This window comes from Mobula birostris, chromosome 14 (assembly GCF_030028105.1).
Source record: "Mobula birostris isolate sMobBir1 chromosome 14, sMobBir1.hap1, whole genome shotgun sequence".
Lineage (NCBI taxonomy): Eukaryota > Metazoa > Chordata > Chondrichthyes > Myliobatiformes > Myliobatidae > Mobula > Mobula birostris.
The window spans coordinates 68,952,172-68,971,844 of record NC_092383.1 but is presented as its reverse complement, the minus strand read 5'-3'; the positions used below and the strand labels follow the sequence as shown (position 1 = coordinate 68,971,844).

At 38.9% G+C, this 19,673-nt stretch overlaps 1 protein-coding gene across 3 annotated transcripts in view; it reads left to right on the top strand.

Moving 5' to 3' along the window:
• LOC140209958 (TBC1 domain family member 22B-like) overlaps positions 1-19,673 on the top strand; it is a 375,770-nt gene that overhangs the window by 178,471 nt on the left and 177,626 nt on the right. For all 3 annotated transcript variants that reach the window (XM_072278648.1, XM_072278647.1, XM_072278649.1), the window contains one exon: positions 18,876-18,990. In XM_072278648.1, coding sequence (XP_072134749.1) covers positions 18,876-18,990 — 115 coding nt within the window. The remainder of the gene's footprint in view (positions 1-18,875; positions 18,991-19,673) is intronic.

Here is a 19,673-nt window from a genome sequence, read left to right as displayed (position 1 = left end):
TCTGACTTCCACGCTCAACATCATTTACTGTCAAATTTCTTTAATACCAATTCATGCAAATAACTTTGCTATTAATCTGAAAGCAAATTCTATGTTATTATTTCAATTCGGTAGATATTCGGAGAACTCAGGTTCATATATGCCAGAGAGTGATGAAAGTCAGTTAATGCTTAATTGCTTAATTTATTTTTTCTTGAAGTTTCAATTTATTAGTTTGAATTTCATGTTAAATAAAGAAATAGTACTGATAATCCTATTAAGCAAGTGAGCCGTGGAAAGCTATCCAAGTACTGGAGACATTTTTCTCATTGTAATACTAAAAATTTTCACTCTTTAGTTTCACTTGCTCTTGATGCATTTCTGAAAAGTTTGATAGCTAAATTGATTCATTTAATGGAAAGATTCTTTGAGCTGGCAGATGCCATAATTGAATACATCACACATTATTATCGCCATTTCACAGGGAAATCCTGATGATAGGTTGCATGATATTGCCTGTTTGAGTGCTTGTATGGAGGGAATTTCGTAAATGGTAATAACTGACTATATATTTAAAATTATCCATGGAACCCTTTTATATGTAATAAATGTTACTTCTAGATTGATCTGTAGCGGGCATCAGTCATTTTTCCAGATTGGTCTATTTGTGTGCTGATAATGCAAAATAATAAATTCCATCTGTTTTTCTGCAAATTATGTATTTCTTTTATTTTTAATCTTTTACTGAGGTAGTTCGTATTGTGGACTCAGTATTCATTGACTTATAATGCCAATTTTTGACACACCTTTGCAACCATAGTAAAATGTTTGTCATTGAAGCATTTGAACTTTGATTGCATCTAGTTTGAGGTCCACAAACTGTGATTAAATTAAGAGTAAAGTGAGTGAAATCATGTACAGAAACTTAGAAGTTCAAGTAGTTGCAGGTGCATTTGAGTTTCACAAAGAATTCTTAAGCAACATTATTATAAAATAAGCAATTGAAGTTGATGTGCTGCATGTAATATAAAACATTAATCATTGCACTTATCACAATTGCTCAATTTTATGTGCACATCAGGCTTTCTCATTTTAATCTTCATTTTCATAGTCATGCATCTTTGTTTTTGGGTACAGAATGCTTCTTAAGATTCAAATTGTGTAATTTGTGTTTCATAATGTTGATCTTTTGATTTTTACTCTACTTAATTTTTTTGAGGTTCGGGTTCGTAATAATTTAAGTAATCCAGACCCTGAATTTTTAACCATCCCTCCCCTCTTCCCTGGTACAGAGGGGTTTATCCAGGATGTTGCCTCGATTAGAAGAAATGTGTTATGGGGATAGGTTGAATATGCTTGAATTCTTTTTTCCGGAGCAGTGGAGGGTGAGGGGGAGACCTTAGAAAGGTTTATAAGATTATGATAGTCATAGTCATATAGTCAAAATGTCTAATATCAGAGGGGGTTACTTGAGGTGAGAGGAGGTAGGTTCAAAGGAGATGTGTAGGGCAAGATTATTTTTAAGGAGTGGTGGTTTCCTGGATTCTGATGCCAATGTGGTAGTGGAGGCAAGTACAAAGATGTTTAACATGCTTTTTGATAGGTACATGAATCTGTGGATAATGGAGGGATATGGATATTGTGTAGGAAGCAAAGCTTAGTTTAGTTAGGTGTTTATTTACTAGTTTAATGTGTTTGGGTCAACGTAATGGGCTGAAGGGTCTGTTTCTTTGTTATACTATTCTGTTCACAAGACAAAGGAGCAGAAGTAGGCCATTCGGCCCGTCGAGTCTGCTCCGCAGCTCCCCCATGAGCTAAACTATTCACCCATCTAGTTCCAATTTCTGGCTTTTTCCCCATATCCCTTGATACCCTGACTAATTAGATACCTGTCAATCTCCTTCTTAATCACCCTCAATGATCGCACCTCCACAGCTGTATGTGGCAACGAATTCCACAAATCCACGACCCTCTGGCTAAAAAAATTTCTCCTCATCTCTGTTTTAACTGGGTACCCTCTAATTCTAAGACTATGGCCTCTTGTCCTGGACTCACCCGCCAAGGGAAACAACCTTTCCACATCTACTCTGTCCAACCCTTTCAACATTCGAAATGTTTCTATGAGATCCCCTCTCATTCTTCTATACTCTAGTGAATACAATCCAAGAGCTGACAAACGCTCCTCATATGTTAGCCCCTGTATTCCAGGAATCATCCTTGTAAATCTTCTCTGAACTCTCTCCAACATCAGTACATCCTTTCTAAGATAGGGGGCCCAAAACTGCATACAGTATTCCAAATGAGGTCTCACTAATGCCCCATAGAGCCTCATCAACACCTCCTTACTCTTATACACTATTCCTCTTGAAATGAATGCCAACATAGCATTCGCTTTCCTTACCGCCGATCCAACTTGGTGGTTAACCTTTAGGGTATCCTGCACGAGGACCCCCAGGTCCCTTTGCACTTCCGATTTTTGAATTTTCTCCCCATCTAAATAATAATCTGCCCGATTATTTCTTCTTCCGAAATGTACAACCGTACATTTGTCAATGTTGTATCTCATCTGCCATTTCTTTGCCCACTCTCCTAAACTGTCTAAGTCTCTCTGCAACCTTTCGGTTTCTTCAACATTTCCTGCTCCTCCACCTATCTTGGTGTCATCCGCAAACTTAGCCATAAAACCATTAAATCCATAATCCAAATCATCGATATACATCGTAAAAAGAAGCGGCCTCAACACCGACCCCTGCAGAACACCAGTAGTAACCGGCAACCAATCAGAATAGGATCCCTTTATTCCCACCCTTTGCTTTCTGCCTATCAGCCAATGCTCCACCCATTTCAATATCTTTCCTATAATTCCATGGGCTCTCATCTTATTAAGCAGCTCATATGCGGCACCTTATCGAAGGCCTTTTGAAAATTCAAATACACAACATCCACAGCGTCTCCCTTGTCAATCTTATTTGAGATTACTTCAAAAAATTCCAATAGTTTGATGAGACAGGATCTTCCCTTCATGAAACCATGCTGGCTTCGGCCTACCTTGTTGTGCACCTCAAGGTATTTCATAACCTCGTCCTTGAGGATTGACTCCAATATCTTTCCAACTACCGATGTCAGACTAATAGGTCTGTAATTTTCTTTTTGCTGCCTCCTTCCTTTCTTAAATAGCGGAACTACATTTGCGACCTTCCAGTCCTCCGGAACCATGCCAGAGTCTATTGATTCCTGGAAGATCATTTCCAATGCTTCCACAATCTCCAAAGCCATCTCCTTTAGAACCCTTGGGTGCACCTCATCTGGACCGGGAGAATTATCTATGCTTAGTCCACTTAGCTTCCCAAGCACTTTCTCTCTAGTAATCTTGACTGTACCTAATTCTATTCCCTGATACCTCTGGCTATCAGGTATATTGCTCATGTCTTCCACTGTGAAGACTGATGCAAAATACTCATTCAGTTCCTCCGCCATTTCTTTGTTAACCATTATAATTTCTCCAGCATCATTTTCAATCGGTCCTGTATCTACCCTTGTCACTCTTTTACTCTTCATATATTTAAAAAAACTCTTAGTATCCTTTTTTATGTTAATCGCCAACTTCCTTTCATAATTCATGTTTTCTTTCCTAATGACTTTCTTAGTTTCCTTCTGTAAGTTTTTAAAAGTCTTCCAGTCCTCATTTTTCCCACTAATTTTTTCTTCCTTGTACGCCGTTTCTTTTGCTTTTATTTTTGCCTTAACCTCTCTCGTTAGCCACATTTGTGCCATTTTTCCATTCATGATTTTATTCTGTTCTATTCTGTGTTCTCCCTTGGACAATATGCCATCTCCATATGACTCTAGTCCTTCAGCATTTCTTGACTTTGATTTTTCCTATGTTGTCATGTTAATCTTGGCAGCCATTGCTAAGCTTATAGCTTTATTCCTTATTTCTCTTCATAGGCTTTGTAGGTACATTCAAGTATACATCTCAGATCTTGCCGAAAACTACCTCAAGTGATCAATCCTAGTCTCTTGACAGCTATTACAGCCAATATATTAACTGAGAACAAGTCCTACCACATTTCTGTTTCACTGGCCCCTCTGAATGTTATAACAGTTTATCATCCATTAGTGCCTTTTTCTTTCTTTTCAAAATCTGTGCTCACTTGTCAGCAAGGCCCTTGCCATATGTGAGTTTATTGTCAATCATTGTTTCAATGTTGTGGCTTTGACAGCAAACTTGATGAGGGTAATGTTATCTTCTTCCTAAAAGAAAGCTCCCTGCCTATCCATAGCTTCTACTTTGGGTCCATTCTAAATTTATATTGTGACTGTGAGGCTTTAAACAAAAAGAAATCATGCCTTTGTCTCTCCCTCTGCTCCTGTGTTCCCTGTTGTCCTTTGAGATTATCTTCTGATATTTTCAAAGTTCAAAGTAAATTTATTATCAAAGTATTACCATGTGCTACCATGAGATTCATTTTCTTGCAAGCATTCACAGTAGAACAAAGAAATGCAATAGAATCAATGAAAGACTATGCACTTACTTACAAACAACCAATATGGAAAAGAAGAAAATCTATAGAAGTATAGAAAAAGAAACAAAATTAGAATAAGTAAATAATTCTGAGACATTTGTTCTCTCTCTGCTCACTTAAGATTATCTTCTTGGACAAATTTCTCTTGATTTATATCAAGGTCTATATCAGACGCAATCAGCACAGTGATTCAAGACAGCAAAAATCAACACACTCCCAAACAGTCCATCACCTTTATTAGAGCGGGGGAGAAGGCTCAACATCGGCCTAGCTCCTCGGGAGGGCTTCTTGTCACTGCATGAGACTGGCAGCTCCAAGTCGACCTAGGGAGGCAACTCAAGTTCCCAGAGAACATCGCAGCCATTCCGCTCCGCCCGGATATGGTGTTAATATCGGAGTCTACAAAGCAAGTGGTCCTGCTGGAACTTACTGTCTCCTGGGAAGACCGGTTTGAAGGGGCAACAAGCGCAAGAGGGCTAGATACACAGATCTTGATGCAGAATGCTGGAGAGCTCGCTGTGAGCCAGTCGAAGTTGGGTGCTGGCGCTTTGCTGGCCATTCACTACAGCCGACTCTAAAACTCCTTGGAGTTAAAGGACTGCAGTGCAGAAGAGCCACCAAAACATTCTAGAGGCTGCTGAAAAGGCCTCGCGGTGGCTGTGGATCCAGAGGGGGGAATCCGTAGATTAGTGCGCCACTTGGACACAAGTCGGGGGCTGATCACCCTCGGCTGGGTTGCCCGGTCGAGGTTGTCTGATGGTTAAAGACCCGAAACACCCTATGACCCCGGGTTCATCACTGAAAACGTGTCCAAGTAGCACTAGAAGGTGTATTCTACAACAACTTTACTTCATTTAACATGCAGAAGGAAATTGGATTGATCTTAAATTTACTGCAGAAAATATAAATCCCAGAATAATCTAATTTGGTCTTTTCCTGTGTCACATTGCTACATAGTTTGGCTCACTTTCTAACCCGAAGCCCCCTTGCTTCTAATTCTACTTGTGTCTCTGTTATTTTTTGTGTCTCTCCCTCTTGGGAGTCGTGGTGGTAGAAGGAGTCTGTGGTTTCTTTCCTCTTGGGTCACTTGCACTCACTCATACCCCACACTGCTTCTTCATTCCATTTTGACCATCCAATGCCATGCCAGTTTTCGTAGCTGAAGTAATGTCTTTCTTAAGAATTTGCACTCTGTGGAATTATTCTCAGTGAATTTAATCGTCATCCCTTTATCAGATTTTCCATTGAATGAATTCCCTTTTAATACATACCGCCTATCTTTACTCTCAAACCCTTGGAGTTCACCTGAGGATCTACTCCATAGAGAACTAATTATGGAGGTAAAGAGGGAATCAGATTTATCTGAAAGGAGCTTTTTGAACTCTTCAACAGACTGAGTTGTTAATGTGATTGCCCTTGATTCCATCTGCAACAAACTCTCCATTTCATTCTTGTTACCAACCCAGACCACCAAAAAAAAACTCCAGTTGTAAAGTAATAACACCTTAGGGACAGTATATATCTCTGCTGACTTTCAAAAAGTTAGCAGCGAAGTCTGCAACATGAGTGTTAGATGCAACCTGAGGTTAATTCTTTTGCTGCAAAATCCCTTATCTGTGCCTTTATTTCTATACTTATTCCTTGCCTACCACTGCAACTTCCTGAAAGTTGATCATCAAATATTCCCCTAACTTTATCCCAATTCACGGCTGGTCCATTAATTCAATACCTTTCTTAACTGGTTTCCACAATAATGTATGGTTAAGCAACATATTGATGCTGAAGTAATTATTTTTTTAAAGAATCCTCCAAAAGTTTACTCCTCAAAATGTCTCTTACAGTTGTCCATTTGCTGCATATACTGTGGTGCCTAATCTTGTAAATATGCTTATAGAACATAGAAATCTACAACACAATGCAAGCCCTTCGGACCACAATGTTGTGACGACTGTGTAATCTATTCTAGAAACTGCCTAGAAATACCCTACCGCATAGCCCTCTATTTTTCAAAGCTCCATGTACCTATCTAAGAGTCTCTTAGAAGGCCCTGTTGTATCTGCCTCCACCGCTGTCATTGTCAGTGTATTCCACGCACCCACCACTCTCTGTCTGGAAAAACTTACCCCTGAAATCTCCTCTGTATCTACTTCCAAGCATCTTAAAACTATGCCCCTTTGTATTAATCATTTCAACCCTGGGTAAAAGCCTGTGGCTATCCATACAATCAATGCCTCTCATCATCTTATACACCTCTATCAGGTCACCTCTCATCCTCCGTCGCTCCAAGGAGGAGAGGCCAAGTTCACTCAACCTATCTCATAAGGTACACTCTCTAATCCAGTCACCATCCTTGTAAATCTCCTCTGTACTCTCTCCATAGTAACCACATCCTTTCTGTAGTGAGGTGACCAGAACTGAACACATACTCCGAATGGGGCCTGACAAAAGTCATCTATAGCTGTAATATTACCTCATGGCTCATGAACTGAATCCCATGGTTGATGAATGCTAACACAGCGTATGCCTTCTTAACAACACTGTCAACCCATGTAGCAGCTTTAAGTGTCCTATGGACACAGTCCCCATGATCTCTCTGATCCTCCACACTGCCAAGAGTCTTACCATTAATTTTATATTCTGTCTTCAAATTTGACCAACCAAAATAAACCACTTCACCTTTATCTGGGTTGATTTCCATTTGGTACTTCTCAACCCAGTTCTGCATCCTATCGATGTCCCGCTGTAACCTCTGACAACCCTTCAGACTATCCACAACACCCCCAACCTTTGCATTATCAGCAAACTTACTACTCCACCTTTCTACAGACCATGTATGACTACCTTTTTGCCTTCTGTGGGCAAACCATTTCTGGATTCACAAAGCAAGGTCTCCTTGGATCCCATGCTTCCTTACTTTCTGAAGGAGCCTTGCATGGGGAACTTTATCAAATACCTTACTGAAATCCACATACACTACATCCACTGCTCTACCTTCATCATTGTGTTTTGTTACTCCATCAAAGAATTCAGTCAGGCTCATAAGGCACAGCCTGCCCTTGACAAAGCCATGCTGACTATACCTAATCAGATTGTCTCCCCAAATGCTCATAAATCCTGGCTTTCAGGATCTTATCCAACAACTTGCCAGCTACTGAAGTAAGACTCACTGGTCTGTAGTTTTGGATTATCTCTACTCCCTTCCTTGAACAAGTGAACAACATTTGCAACACTCCAATCCTCTGGTACTTCTCCCACATCTATTGATAATGCAAAGATTATCGCCAGAGGCTCAGTAATCTCCTCCCTTGTTTCCCCACAGTAGCCTGGGGTATATCACGCCCAGTCCCAGCAATTTACCTAACTTAATGCCTTTAAGAAGATCCAGCACATCCTCTTCCTTAATGTCTATCTGCTCAAGTGTTTTAGTCTGCCCTAAGTCATCCCCACAATTGCCAAGATCCTTTTTCCTAGTGAATACTGAAGCAAGGTATTCATTAAGTACCTCTGCTACCTCCTCCGACTCCATGCACACTTCTCCACTGTCACACCTGATTGGTCTTAGGCACAGCTCAGTCTCTTGCTCTTCACATACTTGTAGAATGCCTTGGGTTTTTCTTAATCCTACTTGCCAAGGCCTTCTCATGGCCCCTTCTGGCTCTCCTAATTTCATTCTTAAGCTCCCTCTTGGCAACCTTGTAAATTTCTAGAACTCTATCAGTACCTAGTTTCTTGAACCTTTTGTAAGATTTTCTTTTCTTCTTAACTAGATTTTCCACATCCTTTGTACATCATGGTTTTTTTACCCTACCATCCTTTCCCTGCCTCAATGGAGCAGACCTATGCATAACGCCACGCAAATATTCGCCGAACATTTGCCACATTGTTGCCGTGCATCTCCCTGAGAACATCTGCTCCCAAGTTACTGCCTAATAGCATATTTCCCCCTACCCCAATTAAATGTTTTCCCAAATTGTTTTCCCCTTTCCCTCTCCAGTGCCACCTCCAAAATCCTCTCCCACCAAGTGATCTGACACCTGACCAGGTTCATTTCCCAATACCAGATTAAGTACAGCCTCTCCTCCAGCTGGTTTATTAAATATTGCGTTCAGGAAACCTTCCTGAACACACCTGACAAAATCCACCCCATCTAAACATCTTGCTCTAAGGAGATGCCAGTCAATATTCGGAAAGTTTAAAATCTCCAATCGCAACACTTATTATTGCTGGCTGCAGGCGTGCTTTCCATTACTGATGCTCTCCCTTCCCTCTCCGGACAGTCACCCACTGATCTGATCTGTCTCCTGTGGCCCTGCTGTAACTCCCTGCCTGTAGCTCTTATCAATCACCACCTCACTTTCCTTAACAAACAGAAGGTCATTGAGCTGCAGCTTCGGTTCCTTGATTCGATCCCGAAGGAGCTGCTGCTTGATGCACCTGGCACAGATATGGCTATCAGAAAGGCTGGAAGTCTCCCAGATATCCCACATCTGACACCCACAGCAAAAACTGGCCTTGCAGTCATACCCACTATTCTTAAGCTAGAGGAAAAAAAGATATAGAAGTAACTTGCCTCTTTACCTCACCTAGGCTTGTCCCCGCTGAAGCCCTGATGAGCCAAAGCCTTATCCTCTGACTCGCGCTACTCTGACTACTGCTCTGCTAGGCAGTGTCTCCCTTTTATCCGGGAACCTTCTCAGCGGCCTTGTGCACTTGTGCAATGACGAGTTATTGTCTCTGTGCACTTCTCCCGAACGAATCTGCCGCTGAAAGAAACTCCTTGCTTTTAAAATCTTCTAGGTGGCCTTGTGCGATGATGAGCTACTGCATTTGCCCACTCCTTCCAATCGAATGCCTTGCATTTCTGTCCAGTTGCATTGAACTCAGCTTCATTGCTACCAGCTGGTGAGGAATACTTCCTAAATGAAAATTGTTGTCTCAGAGTAGGTGAGCATGTACAGTACAGTATAATTGCGGTAGCAAGCTACTTCAGTGACCAGATTAAGTAGTTATTCATTGATGTATAATAATCAGTACCAAGTCACAGGAGCTCCGTTATCTGATTGTTGTACTGTGATGTTGGTAGTGATTGGTGTAGCAGAGGGTCACATTTTTTAAGGTGTTATGGTTTTTTACGGTTTTAATTGGAGATTATACTTGTGCAAATTCCATAAGAAATGGAGTATTACAAACATGAGAAAATCTGCAGATCCAAAACAACACACACAAAATGCTGGAAGAACTCAGCAGACCAGGTTGCGTTTATGAAAAGGAGCGAACAGTTAACATTTTGGGCAGAGACCCTTCATCAAGTCCTTGATTCCATCCACAACAAACTCTTCAGTTTTCTCCTCCTAACCAAGGGCCTCAGCCCCAGACATCGACTGTTTACTCCTTTCCATAGCTGCTGCCTGGCCTGCTGAGTTCCTCCAGTGTTTTGTTTGTGGTGTTGTAAAAAAAATGTTCTATTTCTTCGGGAGTATCTTACTCTGTGTTGCCAACTCACGTTATGGCTGCTCGCCTGGGATATCTGCTGGGTAGGCTTTCTCCTCCTCCTTTCTTCCCCTTGCTGCTTTTCAGGCTTTTCTGAAGATTCTTGGGATTTGGGTACCTTTCTCTTTGGCACCTCCTGCTATCATAGGTAAAGCTGTGTAGTGCACAGCACACAACAAAGTCTTCACAAATGCCTGGTGCCAATTTCTGTGGACAGATGCAAACTATAATCTGGCTCTCTTCCTGTTTACTCTGTATACCTCATACTTTAGATACAACTCTTGAGTGATGACCCCCTTCTGTTAGGTTGTTAGACATACCTTATTTTTTATTCTTTCTTACTTCTAATATTTGTATATCTGTGCACTTGTAATGCTACTCTGACACTAATTTCCTTTGGAATCAATGAAGTATCTTTCTGTGTAGCTATCTATCTTTACAGTTTGTCTAGTTATCTTCTGTTGGAGGGAATGGACCTCACTGTCTCTGCCTCTTTGATCGCCTACACAGGCCAGATATTTGTCTATCGTAACAAACTTATTAGTTAGTATTGACAGTCCATCAGGGAGGTTAGTCATGTTGTAAGGCAGGAACTACTAATCCCCAGCCATGAACCCCACATCTCAGTGCTCAGCATCTTCACTGTTCAGCAGCATCCCTCACCAGCAGTTTCTCCACTCTGAACAATGGTTAATTTCTTGATTTGGGAGAGTTAGCAGAGTGTCTGCCAGGGTCTTAGCAGAGCAATGCTGTCATTAATGCATCTCCATATCTAATAATATAATAATCCTTTTCAACCCAGACTCCACGGACACTTGTTCTTGGGAAACACATCTTGAATACTAAGTAGGCACTGGATATCCACAGTAAAGTACAATACAAAATCTTTGTTTAATGGCATGTCACTTCTTTACTTCCGACTACAGTTTCTACTTGTCTCTCAGGAACTGGCGGTGATTTCTGCTATTCTTTGCTTGGAAGATTTAACAATCTTCTTTAATATTTAGTGCTAGATTACTTGTATCTACATTACTGTTGATGTACTGAGTTACTGTATCCACAGTAATGTAGATCTTCATCTACAATAATTTCATTGTTGGTTTCTCTCCAATTCTTCTGAGTGACTGCTCAACTTAACAATATTAAACTGATCTTTTTGTATTTTACTTTAGCTACCTGGCTTGATGCGCAGTGTTAAAGTTACACACCACATTATCGCTTATTGTCGAGGCCAGAAAGCTCCACTTTAATCTCATCCAACCAGAAGACCTTCGTCCATATTTTTACAGTATCTTCTAAGTGACACTTTGCAAAATCTTTATGGCCAAGAAAATGCATTTTTTTCAAGCCAGGTCTTCTTCCTTGCCAGTCTTCCACAAATACCCTTTTTGTGCAAGGCCTTAGAGAATTTGCGAGCCACAAACATCATCTCCTGTTGCAGCCACTGACTTCTGCAGCTCACTCAGGGTGACTGTTGGCATCACAGCAGCCTCTCTTACAAGTGCCATTCTTCTCTGGCGACCAAATTTAGAAGGGTGGCCTGACCTTGGTAATGTGGCTGTGGTTTCATACTTTTTGATAATGGACTCCACTGAGCTCCAAGATATGTTCAGTGCCTTTGAGATGGTCTTGTATTCTTCCCTAGATTTGTGCTTCTCTATTACTATTTCCATGACCTGCCTTGAATGCTCTTTTGTCTTCATTTTGGTTTGGTCTGTTAAAAATCTACCATACTGTTGGACCTTTAGAGAGAGAAGGGATATTTATTCTTATGAATTTCTTGAAAATGTGATCCTCTACATCAACAAGTTGGGTGAGTTGATAAGGTAATACATACATTGCACCTGAGCAAAATTCATGTAGTAATCATAAAGGAGATGAATACTTTTTCAGCCTCACAATTTTGTTTTATAATGTTTTGTAAATTGTTGACAGGGTTTGGAATTTTTCTTTTGATTTGAAATGATGCACAATGTTTGTAGATTAGCTCAAAAATTCCTATTTCAAAGTATTTTAAATTTAGAAAGTGAGACAGTAAAGTGTGAAAATAGTTGATTTAACTATGACGGTGCTCTTTTTGTATATAAAATGTGGTCAACACCTCTCACAGAAACGAGTACCTACGAGAATAAAATGTCTAACCTTGGAATTTTTCGACTAGCTTTTCTTGTGGGCAGAAAACCCCAAATACTTGTCACATTGAAGAAAGTTAACATAACAATCTAGTAATAACAGTAGAAAAAAATCTGACAGGTTGACCGTTTTGCTTTGCCCATATGCATCCTGACCTGTTATGTTCTTCAGTATTTTCTGTTTTTATATCAGATTTCCTGCATCTGCAGTTTGCTTATCATTCTTGGCAGTCTGGTAATTTAGATGTAGATTTGTCCATTTTTGTTGTCCACTGCTGTCAATCCCTCAGGTTTGGTGATTGTCATCTCAGTCAGTTGACTAAAGACCTGATCAATGAAACAATTCTTCCCAAGTTAAAAATATTGTTTCTGAAGATATAATTTTACTTTCAGAAATAATAGTATAATCTGAAAGACTGCGGAATATTTCCTGATCAGTTTGTTTTAAACAGTGGAAATAATCTGTTAGACCTGATGTCTTAATTAGTGATTTCACTAAATTCCCTTGATTATATTGGAGAAGACTACAAAATGGTGTTGCCTCGAGAGCAAAAGGCAACAGCAGGTTTTTCAAGTTAAGTGCAATGGAAATCCTGATATTGCTGTCAATTCTGTGGAGCAGTAGTCAAAGTAAATTGTGAATCACAATTTGGTTTCAGAAGCATTTTGAAAATGTGCTTGCAGATATTATCATGATATACCAAAATATAATAATGGTAATAGTAAGTACTTTATTGATCCTGAGTGGGAAATTATTTTGTTACGGCAATAACATTTAAAAACACAATTAGCAATAATAAATAATAAGTATAGTAACTAATAATAAAGTACAGTATAATATACACGATAATTTACCACAGTGCAATAATGTGCAATACTATGTAATAATAATGTACCAAATAATAAAATAGACACTATTGTACTATGATGCGTGTTCTCCTGTCGCACAGAGATGAACTATTGTATATCATTATTGCATTTTTGTAGGAAAGGTTTTCTGTATGGATCCATGTGACAGTGGAGCTGAACAAGCTTGTTCGAAAGGATGCTCTGCTGCTTATTCAGTAGGTTATGGAGAAGGTATACCTGATGGTCCATGATGGATAATAGTTTGTTTAATGACCTCCTCTCCACCTCTAACTCAAGAGTCTGGATTGTAGCCAAAGACGAATCCAAACTTTTTGATGAGTTTATTTATTCTTTTGGAATCATCAGCAGTTATGCTGCTCACCCAACATAAAGCCACAAAGAAAACTGCACCCACTAAAACAGTAAAAGATCTCCAGCATCCTGCTGCATGCGTTGAAGCATCTTAGCTTCCTTGGAAAATAGTCTGCTCGTTACCTTCTTCTAAACCGCCTTGGTGTTGGTTTTCTAGTCAAGTCTGTTGATAACGTGAACACCCAAATATTTGTACCTCTCCACCACTGCAACTTCTTCTCCCAGATTGTATGCAGAACCAGCCCTCTTCCTCCTCAGATCAATCATTACCATCACCCTGGTTTTGGCCATCAATGCAAAATGGAATCTATTAATCTAAAATACCTATATGCTATTTTAATAGAGGTGTTAACAAATTTATGTTTAGATGTTTAATTAAAATTTTAGAATTGAACTTGAAGCTTAAAAAAGCTCATGCTTTATCACAAACAAGAGAAAATCTGCAGATGTTGGAAATCTGAGCAACACGCACAAAGTGCTGGAGGAACTCAGCAGGCCAGGAGCATCTATGGAAAAAAGTACAGTCAACATTTTCGCCCAAATCGTCGAGTACTTTTTTCCATAGATGCTGCCTGTCCTGCTGAGTTCTTCCAGCATTTTATGTGTGTTGCTTATGCTTTTATGTTTGTTGTGGGGTTTTGATGAACTTTGTCGTATAACTGTGTTGGGACAACAAAAAAATGCTGCTTTATGAATCATGTTCCAGATTTAAACTTGTATATCTTCTGCATTTCTTGATTGCTTGCTTAGTTTGACTTTTAGGAAAATCCATTAAGCAGTCAAACCTCTTGGGGTTTAATGTGGCGCAACCTTTGTACATTGCCACATGTCTGACAGGATCTGAATTACTTGCAGCGTATTTGATGATAATCACATTTGGCCTTTTGTTTCATCCTTCCAGGGATTTATTTTGTTAAGACTGAGTATTAATAGCATAATTAGGCATATCCTATAAAATAGAAACAGCTCTTGTTCTTATCCCACATGCCAGGAACTGTTACTCATTTTCTGCCTTTTCCTACAAGGCTTAGAACTAATTAGAGCTCTTTAACAGCACTCAGAGTTCAGACTTTTTATTATCACTCATCAGCCAGCTGTGATTGAGGAGATTAGTGTTCAAAGATATACAGCTTAGATACTGTGTGAAGAATTTTATTTGAAATAAATGTTTGAATGAATTTGTGTGCTTAATGAAAATAGTCAACCACAGTTTAGCTGCAGAACCTGACATTATATTGCTGTGGAAGCAGAATAAATCATCTTTATGTTATTGCAACTTGTGTGGAAACTTGTTCTATACCAAGAATGCATGATTTTTATCTGTAATAGTAAACATATTGTGTGTTTCACTGTTACAGAGACTGCTTATATTATTAAGTTAGCACATGTCATTGTGCAAAGTGAGGTATGCCTGTAGTACAGAGGGTGCTAAGTTTCAACTACTTGGGTAAGCTTTTCTTCCCAGGATTTTGGATGCAAAATGGATTTGGTGGCAAATGTATATTGTTCTCTCTTGGGTATTCTGATCTCCTAGCTTGGCTGTGTAACCAGCAACACTGATTTTATGTTTTATCAATATATAATTCCTGTAGCATTTGGCAAAGTCACCATAAAATTGTAAATTGGGCATTAAAACCGGTCCACTTGATGTTGTTACATTAAATTTCACAAGGTAAACCAAACTTCACAGCGCTGATTATCACACAACAAATTTGCTATATTCATTATACTTCGTTTAATTTGTTTATTAATTTGTACAAAAATGAGAATACTATAATTTGTTGGAAAAGCTAATTGTTTTTGAGAAAATAATGGTGAGCTGCTTTATTTGAATCTCCGCAATTTGTGTAGTGGCACAATAATCTGTTAACTACACTTAAGGGTGTGGAAGGAACTACAAAACATTTTCAAGTCAGGATAGTGTGTGACATGAACAGAAGCTTCCAGGTGGTGTTCTTATAAGATTTTTTCCTTTGGGTGTGGCAGCTTGCTGAGGTGCAGTTTGTAGGTGACACACCTTGTATCTATGATAGTGCAATGGTAGTGGAGGGAATTAATGTTTAGGATGAAAGATTGAGTGCCAATTAAACCAGATTGGATGACACCAAGTCTTTTAAATGTCGTTGGAACAACACTTATTCATGCTTTGGGTGTGAAACCTTTTATATGGATGGTTGAGAGACTGGGGTGGGTGGGGGGGGGGGGGGTTGCTATCAGAAGGTGAGTTGGTCAAGGATGCCTGATGTCTAATTTACTCTCATGACTTCTATTGTTGATGCCAATTTTGTTAACTTTGTGCTGTTTGGTAATCCTTTGGATGTTGCTGGTAGGAGACTCAACAATGTCAAGTGTGTTCTTTAAAAAAATAATGGCTGGTATTTGTTTGCTGGATATTACCTGCACCTTACCAGCCCGAGCCTTAATGTTGTTTGGATTATATTACTTGCAGAATGATTTGTGTATTGTGTAATCATCTGTACACATTCCCACTTTTGACCTTGCAACAAATTAAAAACATTGAGGAGACAGCAGAAATGATTAGAAATCAACAAAAAAAACAGCAGAAGCTCAATGCATACACTTTATAGAAAATCCAGAGAAAGCCAACTGTGATTCTGGGAACTTTTCCAAATATATGGAATGTTTTTAGATACCTCAGTATTCATTGCAAAAAGAGATACAACAAAAAACGAGTCAAAGATTTATGATTTCATGATTTCAACCAATTCACAGGCATGACTGTAGTTTTGTTTTGGCGCTTGGGTCTTCTACAATATTCTTTGTTCTTTCTGATTTTTCTTCATTTGCACTCTGTCATTTCCTTCTGTGGCTTTAGTTATAAATAGTCTTATCATTATAACTGATGCCTAAAACAATAAATTCTGATTAATAATTGTCTTGTTTCTTGTGATATAACATATTAAAATCTGGGTGTTTGTTCTTTCACTGGCTAGGACAAGAAGTATAAAAGACAAGTAGATTTGAGAACCCATTCCAGTCTTTCACTTTAATGACTTCATTTCAATTGAGAATTTTGTTGCAGCAGCCAGACTTAATACAGTTTTCTTTATCGTGTAAAATAAAGCTGTTAATGCACTCAAAAGCCCAAGAAAGCAAATGGTAATCAATAAAAACAATTGCCAAATCCACTCTTCATTAGATGGAAAGTCAGAAACCTCAACTGCCTTTAAAAAAAATCAGATATGATTTTTGTGCATTTTATCAGAGGTTTTAGCATACTGTAACTGTTTCAAATTGATGCATTATACTGTACAAGCAACACACATCAAAGTTGCTGGTGAACGCAGCAGGCCAGGCAGCATCTGTAGGAAGAGGTGCAGTCGACGTTTCAGCCCGAGACCCTTCGTCAGGACTAACTGAAGGAAGAGTGAGTAAGGGATTTGAGAGGGGGAGGGGGAGATCCGATCTCCCCCTCCCCCTCCAACTTCCAAATCCCTTACTCACTCTTCCTTCAGTTAGTCCTGACGAAGGGTCTCGGCCTAAAACGTCGACTGCACCTCTTCCTACAGATGCTGCCTGGCCTGCTGCGTTCACCAGCAACTTTGATGTGTGTGGCTTGAATTTCGAGCATCTGCAGAATTCCTGTTGTTTGCATTATACCGTACTGTGTGTTCATATAATAAGGTCACATAGTAAATTATCCTTAGCTCCGGGAGTTTTAGTTCATCAAAATGGAAACATGACTGTACTATCCACTAGAATTAGAAACATAGAAACATAGAAAAATTAATGTTTTCAATATTTATATAACCATATAACAATTACAGCACGGAAACAGGCTATCTCGGCCCTTCTAGTCCGTGCTGAACTCTTACTCTCACCTAGTCCCACCGACCTGCATTCAGCCCATAACCCTCCGTTCTTTTCCTGTACAATTATAACAATACTTCACCAATAAAAGCCAAAGTGATATTTGTCTTTTTAATTACCTGCTTTTTGCATTTAATGCACATGAGCACAGATATCCTTCTGTACTTCACTCACTTGCAAACTCTCTCCACTTAGATAATACTCTGCTTTTATACCTCTTTCCCACACTTTTCTGCAAGAAACTCACCATCCCCATACCCTGTTAAAAACCGCCACATCTCAGCATATATTCTGCTGTTTCACGATTTGTACGCATGCAGTACTTGCCAGCGATTTAACAACTATAACCTGTTGACCATATGTAGTCAACCTCTTAAGCAGTGGTGTGGATTTTGAGGGCAGTGGTCAAGAGATAGTGTTTACCATTCATTATATTCATAGCATCTTAGTCGTTCTGTAAGGTTTGGAATGGCAATTAAGCATTCAGATATGTTATTGTAAAATTATATATAGTAAGTGATGTGGACATAAAGATAGTATTAAAATAAGTAAGAGAAATACAAAAACAAAATTTTTTTTTTTAAAATCTTGATCATAATTTAATTTAAGAAATGTGCCTATTCTTGTTAAACTGTATTGTTAGTACTACAGAGGTCATTTGGCAATAGTCGTGACTTATCAGTTGAAAATTCTTTGCAGTGGAATGCACGGATTGGAATTGTTCGGTGTTTTATTCTTTAATATATAGCTAATGAGTAATAACAGCAACTCCAAGCCCTTGTGCATTTTGGTGGAATTTTCATAGTAGGGTAACTTGGGCAACATTCAGATTTCTTAATGCTTATACCAAGCAAACTGTTATTCACCTTCTTTCAAAATAGTATTGTTTGTTAACCTTGCTGATATCTGCAGAGTATGTTCTGCTTTGCCATATTGCATCAATATGTTGGGCTTAGGATAGATCCTCTGAGATGTTGACGCCCAAGGACTTGAAGCTGCTCACCCTTTCCACTGCTGATCCCTAGATGAGGACTGATGTGTATTTTCCCCTTACTGAAGTCCACAGTCAATTCTTTGGTCTTACTGTCATTGAGTGCAAGGTCGATATAACACTCAACTATATCACTCCTGTGTATGCCTCCTCATCACCCTCTGAGATTCTGACAATGGTTGTTGTGTCATTGGTAAATTTATAGGCGATGTTTCAGCTGTGCCTAACCACACCGTGATGAGAAAAGAGAGAATAGAGCAGTGGGCTATGCATGCATCTTTGAGGTGCGCTTGTGTTGATAACCTCCTTTACCTGCTTCATTTTAATAAACACCATTACATATTTACTGCATTGGGAAACCTATGATCTATGTAGGATGTGACCATTGCTAAGTCCAAGATATTTTATTTTATGCCTAAACCTCTGAAATTTTTATTCACTGCACAGTTTCTCTTTACTATTGATTATTCACTTGTAATATTTAATCAGCTCAATTTTATTGAAAGCAGGAATTTACTACATATCTATTTTGAAGGTATTTACTTAAAATTTTGTATTCAAATTTGAAGGAGTGATTAATGTTCACTTGAGATCTAGTGATCCATGTAATATAACATGCTTAAATGTATTGAAGTATGCTTTGGAAGTTATTACTATAAAGTTGATCAAGTTCATCTAAAATATGTATTATGTTTTTTTTTACAGATTTTCGAACGAATTCTCTTCATATGGGCCATTCGACATCCAGCAAGTGGTTATGTTCAAGGAATTAATGATCTAGTTACTCCTTTCTTTGTGGTATTCCTTTCAGAGCACGTGGGTATGTTTATACCATTCTTGCAGCTTGATGACAGGTTATAAACCATGAATGTATGGAGTAAATATACCTGAGATACTTGGTCACCTTGTTATTTAAGAGAACTAAAACAGTAAGGTAAAAGGCTAAAGGTTAGACCATGTTTGTCATGTTACACAAATGGCGTTGTCTCTATCAACAAAACTCTTTTAAGGTACTAGAGAAAATGGAGAAAATTACAAGAACTAGACTGTGGGGATTTTAAAGAAACAATAGTGATGAGGTTTGATCTCTCAAAAAATGAGTGCTGAAGTTTTTGAAAGACTTGAGTCATGAATGAAATCACCTTGCCAACAAAGAATTTAAAAGAAATTTCTTTATACAGAGCATGTTTAAAGTGTATAACTTGCTTTCACATAAAACATTTGAGGCAGCTGCCTTTAAGGGGAAACTGAAGAGGAAAAAGTGTGAGTCAGAGGTATTTTGAAAGTGTGCAATAAATGGAAACAGAAGTGGTAATAGATCTCTGCAAGAAGGCAGGTACCTTTTTCTCTTGCAGGAAGAAAGCATCCCTTTCAGTCTTAAATTGTTGCTAAGTGTTTGACTAGGATAAACAGTATAACTTAGGAGGTTCCTTTTTCGTTTGAAGAAGAAACATCCCTGTAAAACGTAATGAAATGAAAAATACCTGAAATATTTCTTTTTAA